Consider the following 8,512-nt stretch of genomic DNA (forward strand, 5'->3'; position numbering starts at 1 on the left):
GCTTCCCATTTACTTTTAATGGGTGACGTCATGCGTTGCTGAACTAAATTGTGGATCCGTCGGCGCCGCGTCAGTGCCGTTGCTCGCGGCAGAAGTTGAAGATTTCTCAACTTTTCAAGCGGCAACGCATGCGTCAGCCAATCAGATCGCCTTATGTAAATAACCTAGGCAGAGCCAGCCAATTATGTTTATGGAAGACTGGAGCATGTGTTGCGGCCACACGCTTAAGACAAGCCTTCCGTTAAGCGTTAACGCTTTCGCCCTGTGTGAATGTACCATCACTCAAACGCAAGTTTTGTGCAGTGCAGAGTAGCGATTGTTGTTTGTCGTTTCTACGATCACAAATGCAGACATGGTTTAAATGTTTTATTATCCTTACCTTACCAATCTGCTACGTTCTGCTCAAGCCACACTGGTAAAGTTAATCAAGCAGCTTGGTCATCTGCATTTTCTATAACAGATTCGGCTCGTATTGATAATGTAGTAAAGACGATATTAACTCCTGTCAGTACTGCAATGTGAGCTAATCTTTGAAACGTGGTAAGGAGCGTCACAGTTCTAGGTATTCAGGCCAATCACAACGTTCTGGTTAGCTGGCCAATTGGAGGCTTTGTACAAAATCAACACGTTTTAGGAAGGCATGGCATAGTGTACGGTATGTGGAAAATAATATGTTTTTTTAAAGGGACAATAAGTAGGATTTACCCCCATCTACAGGTGAAATTGTATTTTGCATTCAAACGAACAGTGCTCTCTAGCGCTAGTTCTGTCACAATGATTAAATAATCGTCTCATCGCAATTGTTTGACCTCATCGCAATGATTTCAGATCACTGCGATGATTGCAGACCTCTCTAAAAAACACAAGGGGGAGCTGCAGTGCCTGTTTAAACGAGATAGTATCAGATTACTTTTAAATGTGTTATGTGTATAAATATTCACTGCCAGACAAACCTGCAAAAGATTTAATTTAAATATAATCACAACAATCTGTGAAAATAACAAAAACAAAAAAATGTATGAGAATTAAATGTCAAAGCAATAAAGAGGCAATTAACCATCATAATCGTCACAATTTATTAAACAATTCACCGTCAGCCAAATTTCATAATCGTGACAGCCCTATCTAGCGCCTCGCTATTCCAAATGCGTGTTGCAACTACGGTAGCCGTTACGTACTCACTGATCTCCTTGTCCATTTCGGCTGGTTCATGTGTCCTGAACGAAAACGCGTTGGTAGGCTAGTGCTTTTGTCCCTCTCCGCTATAATAATTTATCAGTATGGCGAAACAACATGGAAGCCTCCTTGGACTTACCCATTCTATGTAAGTAAAGAGAAGAAATTCTAAGCTTACAAAGAAAAGTCAGATCATTGGCAGAGTCATTTGACACCAATGAGGACATATTTAGAAATAAAGACATTGATTTTGATGAATAAAACACAAAAAATCCTACTTACTGTCCCTTTAACCATAAACCACGTGCAAAATAACATTGTTTTTAGCAACGTAATAGGAGCTCTTACTTGTTTTCTTTAAAAACAATCACATCCTAATGACGAAAGCGTGCCCGGGCTCGGATCTGTCAAAGTACAGTGTGTGGGAGGAATTCACAATCGCGCTCGGGTTAGGATGGTATGAGTGCGCCATAAAGGTGCTCCACGAAGCCATAGTAGAACCATTTTGAATTGCTGAATTGTTCCACCTTTCTGTTTCAAAAAAGACATATTGTAGTGAAAAGGGTTCTTCGGATTATTTAAAGGTATGAAACAAATGGTTCTTCTAAGAACCTTTGACTCAATGATTTTTTTAAGAGACCAAAAATGGTTCTTCTATTTTACCTTTAATAGACAGAGTGAATTGCAGTATAGGTCACATGTTTTCTCTGTATTAGTGCTCGGGCGAGTTAACAGCGAGAGTTCCTGCTGTTTTCGCTCTTTTCTCCTGCTAACCTCAGCACGTTGTGCCTCTGCACATTCCTCCTGTCTGTTGAAGCAGTTTTATAAGACTTGGGGATAAAGTGTTCCTCATTGAACATTTGGAAAAGTCCAGCAGATGGCAGTATGGCACTAAGTTCATTGAAAAATGTTTTGTGCTATTAATAGAATGATGCTGTGTTCTCTGTGCTCTCCCTTCTCTGCCTTACCTCATGTCACCATCCTCCATCTGAATATAAATTTGTTCTGGCTGTCTGTCTTCATCTCTTGTTTGAATGCACTGTTAAAGCAGATGATTATGAATGGTGTTACACAACTAAATGAATCCCACTTGAGAGATGGAAGTGAAGTGAGAAGTGCTGTCAAATACCACTTTACTCATTATGAATCACCCCTCCAACCTTTATGGTGTCACCCACTGAGAGGAGCGACGGGCGAAAAACGAGTGCAGAAAAACAAAGTGATAAAGGAAGAACCGTACCTGTGAATGTCACTCCTCTGCAACACCACTTTTTCCTACAATACACACACACCTACACACACATGGTAATGGTTAGATAGAAATATTACTTATATATTAGTATATAATTGTACTGTATGGTTACCATGTTTACAAAAAATACCTTTATGTGATTGTGAATTAATATGCATTTTTATTAGTGTTGTTTGTGTGTTTGTTAGGCAAGCATCACTATTATTACTGCATACTTACATTTGTGCATTCTGCAGATGCTTTTATTCAAAGCAACTTACAGTGCATTACAATGCATAACATTTTCAGCATAAGTGTTGACTGGATTCAAACCCATGACCTTTTGTGCTGCTGCTGCTATTATTGTTTGTTTGTTAGGCAAGGATTACTATAATTACTGCACTTACATTTATCAGACGCTTTTATTCAAAGCGACTTACATTACAATGCATAGATTTTTCAGCTTAAGTGTTGACTGGATTCAAACCCATGACATTTTGTAATATTAACACAATGTTACACGAACAATATTAGCACATAACATTGATCAGATTTATTTTACCTTTTGATAAATTTGCGATGAAGCAATGACATCTATGGACCAGAATTGAATAGAGACCTTTGGGTGTGCTTTTAACCCTAGCAACCACACAAAAGCCCCTAGCAACTCCATTAAAATAACATTTATTATCCCAATTTCGCTTTTTATCCCAAACCACTTGCATTCATTGTTATCGGTTAGTGTGCTTTTTTTCTCAAGAAATAAAATATCATGAACATTTGGTCACGTTGTTGTTCAAATCTATAGGACCACTAAAAAAGATATTTATCGTTTTAAGTAAAACTTACTGGACATCTTTGTTTTGTTTAATCGTTTGGACCTGGTGTGGTAGATGTACTCTAATTTGTCCAGGGATTAAATGAGCCCTCAGTCGACGCTAATAACGGTCATTCTCTCCGCGCGCGAATAACAGATCTCGGCACCACGGCGCGCAAATTACGAAGCACAGTTGGACATTCGGCGGTCACGCGCCGCGCGTTATTATGAAATCCGCGAGATCACGACTTTTCAAGAGCCCCTACCGAGAGTTTTACTGCAGAAGCGCAATGTTCCCTCGGTGTCCCCGACGCCGAGCTAACACAGTGTTCCCTCAATGTCCTCCTCACAAACACTGACACGACGCGACACGCACCTCACTTTCATCTTTTGTGTCCGGCCGCGGTCAATCATGACAGATTTCGAGCTCGTGTCGTTCGTACAGTTCAGCTCGGTATCTGCTCATCTCCGTTTCTTTTTCAAAATGGAGGAAATCTGACTAAAAGATTTTCCTGACGTTTCTATAAAGAGACAACTACACACCACACATCACCAAATTTGTCCAATATTCCGGTAGCAGCGGGAATCCTAAAGCATCTTTCGTACGTGATTGGCTCATCGCACGAGACTGAGGAAACATGGCCATTTATGTACCGAGATATGCGCGCCAATTCACCTGCACTTATTGCGTAATGCGACATTCCCCACGGCCGCGTTAAAAGCGCGGTAACCGTGAGGACAGTCTGTGAACGCGCTCTCATGGATGCCAAATTGATTTTTTACGCCCGTGGAGAGATGGAACATTGAATTGCCACTTTGACAAGCATAAAACTATTAGTACAGAAGCCACCAGCGTTGACAAGCACACGATAATTATGATTAATTGCATGTGTGGGTGAAGCGGCATTTTCTTCATTTGTTTAGCTTCACTCTGACACAGAGAGACTTTAAAGCGTACATATGTGAATTAGCAAGACGTACAAACATCAAATATTAATCAAAGTCAAAAAGTGTCAAAATCTACCTAAATTCACCTTATTGGTACTCTTGCTTATTATTATAGATCAGGGGTCTCCAAACTTTTTATGAGCAAGGGCTACCACAATGGATAAAACAATCTGGAGAGCCATTTTAAATGTAGTCTACTTAAAACCGTTTTCTTTTACTTGTTCATTTTATATTAATTTACTCGTTGAAATGTTTTATAATTGTTTAAAATGTTAAAATACATAAAGAAGCCGAGCTATAAAAAATAATAAATAAATATTTAAATTGATGCTATTAATAGCGCTTTGGTGGACTCCGTGCGGGCACCATTTTGGATACCACTGTTATAGATTATGTAGTGTTTAATTATAGTCATCTACATTTTGTTAAAAAAATGTCAAACATAAATATTAATGTAAGCCTTGTAATGTAAATATTATAATAAAAAACAATAATAAATGCTGGAAATTCATGGTGATGCCCATTGGCATGCTGGTCTTGTGTTACCCCCGCAGTAGCCGGATCTAAAAATAGGTGAAATGTGAATGATAATTTCGCGCTTTAGTTTCAAAACGTACGCAATAATTTCCCCGTATTCCTCTATTTTTTCATTCATACCGTTCATTGCGAAAATCCGTTCTCATTCACAACTTCTCATCCAAAAACCTGGCAGACATTGCAAAAGAACAATGTGTAACAGTGCCGAATTTAGGCAGTCAGGAAGGAGGTAGGGATGGAGACTGATTGTGAATTCCGGAAGCGCTCCTCCACATGGACAGATGGGCTGCTACATCCGCGTGATGCTCATTCCTTCCAGCAAGAGCTTCGAGAGTGGATTGGTGGGCACGCGGTATTCCCTGTCGTGTACGTGGAAATGGGCGTACTCGGGGAAGCTCGGTCACGCAGCGTGGGCGCTGTGTGTAGAGCTCGGGTATATAAGCGCGAGGAGACCGGCAGGAAGATGCAGCAAACAGCAAGTGCAGAGCGCGCGCATCTCGGATCTCACTCAGCATCAGCACCATGGTTCTCATCTGGACTCAGTTCGGCGTCAAACACAAGAATGTCAAGTGTAAAGTGCGAGTTATCCACGGAGAGGAGGGATGGACCCCAGAGGTGAGATGATGGCCGTCAAATTTAACTTAAATGTGCATCTGTGCTCCACTTTATTATTTATACACAAACACTTTGTACTTTGAGAATGCATGTATAGTGAAGAATAGAGATTTCTTGTACTTTCAAAATACCACTTTTTGTGCAAGCACATTTATTTTTTATTTTCTATACAATCAGTTTTGGGTAAAGATAAACTTTAGAGTTTTTTTTACATCTGGGCACAGATGGCAAACCTTTGGTTCAATTAAATGTTTGCAATCTCTGCCAAGATTTAAGAATTGTATCAAAATAATAAAATGTAAGAATTGATCGACTGCTTAATCGATGCCCAAGTTAGACACATATCTACCTAAACTGACAAGAACAGATTATACTAAACTTCTTTCATTTGTGTATGTGTGCAGGAGGTGCGAGAGGAGCCTGAGGAGTTGAGTCCCCCGTCCTCACCAGAATGTGTGGATTTCTACTCTGTGCTTGGCGTTCCAAGTGACTCTAATGAGGAGGAGATCAGACGGGCGTACAAGCGTCTGGCACTCCGTTACCACCCTGACAAGAACCCAGACGCAGACGCCGAGGACAAATTCAAACAGATTGCACAAGCTTACGATGTTCTGACAGACCCAGAGAAACGCAGCATCTATGATCAGCAAGGTGAGAATTAAGCCAGAACAAAAATATTTTAGTGTTTGTACTGAATGATTTGGGATGGTAAAATACATAGAAAGCACACTTGGATGTGCAGAATGTGCACACTTGGATTTTTTTCCTAATGGTCTTATTCCTCTTCTCCAGGTTTGACCAAAGGAGGCGTGGCTACCACCGGAACCAAAACCGACCCCGCCCAAAGCGCATCGAAAGCCGACGGCCACGCCTGGCGCATGTTCTTCAACTTTGATCTCGACTCCGACGATGACCTCTTTAACCCGTTCCTTCGAAACCCCCTTCCCCACCTCAGCCGTCACCACGGAAACAAGTCCGGGCTCAAGCCGTCGGCCGGGCCCGAGGTCCACGATCTCCTCGTCTCCCTAGAAGACATTCTTATGGGCGTGACGAAGCGCGTCAAAGTGACACGCCTTCGTCAGACGGACAAGCACACGGTGAGGCCAGAAGAACGTGTGTTCGATGTCGAGGTGCAGAAGGGATGGAAGGAGGGAACCAGAATCACCTTTCCCAAAGAGGGGCATCAGATGCTAGGCCACACCCCTAACGACCTGGCCTTCGTTATTAAAGAGAAGCAGCACGCCCACTTCAGACGAGACGGCTCGCATATCGTGTACACCTCCATCATCACGCTGCGAGAGGTGAGATGTGTATGTGTGTTGTTTATGTGTGTGTGGTACGAAATGTTCCCTCGCAGTCTCTGGGACTCAATAAGCTTCTGCAGAGAGCAGTATCTAAATTTAGCATCACTCCCCCGCAGCCTGAGCTCACACACACTCCTCCCTTCTCTCACACCACCACCTCCCTCTTCTTCCTCCTCGGCACTCGGCATCGTCTCACACACATACAGTCATCATCTCCTCGTCTGCTCAACAGAACTCCCTCATCATTCTGCTTTATCTTTAAGCTATTGATATATATCCATTATATCTAATAATGGACCATACATACTCATATATCATACCTATACTAGTACACGTCTTTGTAAAGTTATTGGTCATTCCTATATAGATTTGCATTATTTATTATTAGCCATCCTGCTTTCTAGATCCTTCTAACAAACTGTACTTAGATTTCCATTCTCACTTTCGAAACAAAGCTCATTTTCCACATCCACTTCATCTTTCTCTTCCCACGCACGTCCTCTCGTCCCCCGCAGACTGTAGCAACGTTGAAAAATGGGAGCGATTGGCAGCTCTTTTCTGCTCTTGCATAACAGCGAGGTTCAATCTGTCTGGCTTATATTCCCCCCGCATTCAGCTCATAATAGATGCATGCATTATATAAAACAAAACCACATTAGATGCACAAGTGAATTAGACCCCAGAACATATAATAGCCTGTTATATAACTGTATAGCTGAAAGCGATATATGTATTTAACACAACGTTTCCTTTTTTGTTTCATTTCAGGCTCTCTGTGGATGCACAGTTAACGTCCCAACCCTCGATGGACAGACCAAGCCCCTCCCATGCAGTGATGTCATAAGGCCAGGATCAGTGAGGCGCCTTATAGGGGAGGGGCTACCCAGAGCGAAAAACCCCGCCCAGCGCGGTGACCTGCTGGTGGAGTTTCAAGTGGTTTTCCCCGATCGCATTCCACCGAGTAGCAAAGAGATCATCAAGCACAGCTTGGCACAGTGTTAACTACTGAGCACGCACACTTAACTTCACTGACGGATGTAACGTCAGCCGTTTGTCTCTGTGAGGCACACACGTCCGACACGCACACACAGAAGTGTGACTCGCACAATGCATTTACACGTAGGTATGTAATACCTGTAGAAGTGTAATTCATGCGGACAAAATGTATACACTGACTGCACACACATCTGCATTTCTCTGAAAGTGTACTCTGAAGTGTTAAGATACTTCTTTATCCATGACAACCTTGTACTTGCGTACAGAACTGTCAGTGATTTAGTCTCTATGAGAGATTCCCGTGTCATGTTCCAATGAATTATTTGTAAAGATTATACAGAAATGATGTGAATTTCTAATATATAACCTGCTATGTAAGATGAATGCATGTTTTATATGGAAAAATAAAGTTTTATTATTGAAATGACTGCTGTTTGTCACTTTTTGGTTGGACTGATCATTTGTGATATCAGACCAAGAAAATACTAACATATGGGACTTCAACAGGAGGTCCGAGGCCCCTTGGGGGTCTGGTGTGGTATTACCAGGGGTCCTCTAAGTACTGTTTATATTCAACATCATTTTTGGCATTAATACAAAAAATAAAACTTTTCAGTACATTTTGACACATATACTGGAGGTCCCTGCTCCTCCTCTCTATCCATTAAGTGGTCCTTGACCTGAATATAATTTTGTTAAATAAGAAGATTTCTCCTTTATATACTAGTAATCCAGGCATTGATGCTTTGTTAAATGAGATAAAAACTAAATAAAAAAGTATTAGTTTTTCTATGGTGAATAATAACACTTATATTTCTGCATATTTTATGCATAAAAAATCTGACATGTTTATATTTTATGGTATAAAAGTTAGAATAGTTCATAATA

General features: G+C 41.2%; 2 protein-coding genes across 3 annotated transcripts in view; one reads left to right on the forward strand and one right to left on the reverse strand.

Moving 5' to 3' along the window:
- haus1 (HAUS augmin-like complex, subunit 1) overlaps positions 1-3,845 on the reverse strand; it is a 54,843-nt gene extending 50,998 nt beyond the window's left edge. The window contains exons 1-3 of one of the 2 annotated variants that reach the window (XM_073871566.1): positions 3,257-3,845; positions 2,417-2,468; positions 2,145-2,215 (exon numbers count right to left, since the gene is read on the reverse strand). The gene's annotated coding sequence lies outside the window, so the exon portion shown is untranslated. The remainder of the gene's footprint in view (positions 1-2,144; positions 2,216-2,416; positions 2,469-3,256) is intronic. The other variant, XM_073871567.1, reaches the window with a different exon arrangement.
- Positions 3,846-4,898: 1,053 nt separating this feature from the next.
- LOC129423720 (dnaJ homolog subfamily B member 5) lies at positions 4,899-8,052 on the forward strand. The gene is made up of 4 exons (XM_055180142.2): positions 4,899-5,324; positions 5,729-5,975; positions 6,117-6,625; positions 7,397-8,052. Exons 1-4 carry the CDS (start codon positions 5,232-5,234, stop codon positions 7,628-7,630), a joined length of 1,083 nt encoding a protein of 360 aa, XP_055036117.1. The 5' UTR covers positions 4,899-5,231; the 3' UTR covers positions 7,631-8,052.
- Positions 8,053-8,512: the final 460 nt, after the last annotated feature.

This window comes from Misgurnus anguillicaudatus, chromosome 9 (genome assembly GCF_027580225.2).
Source record: "Misgurnus anguillicaudatus chromosome 9, ASM2758022v2, whole genome shotgun sequence".
NCBI classification, from domain to species: Eukaryota; Metazoa; Chordata; class Actinopteri; order Cypriniformes; family Cobitidae; genus Misgurnus; species Misgurnus anguillicaudatus.

Coding starts and splice junctions, on each gene's coding strand:
- LOC129423720 (XM_055180142.2), top strand. CDS start 5,232: ATGGTTCTCATCTGGACTCAGTTCGGCGTCAAACACAAGAATGTCAAG. Junction 5,325..5,728: donor AGGAGGGATGGACCCCAGAG/GTGAGATGATGG, acceptor GTATGTGTGCAG/GAGGTGCGAGAGGAGCCTGA. Junction 5,976..6,116: donor CAGCATCTATGATCAGCAAG/GTGAGAATTAAG, acceptor CCTCTTCTCCAG/GTTTGACCAAAGGAGGCGTG.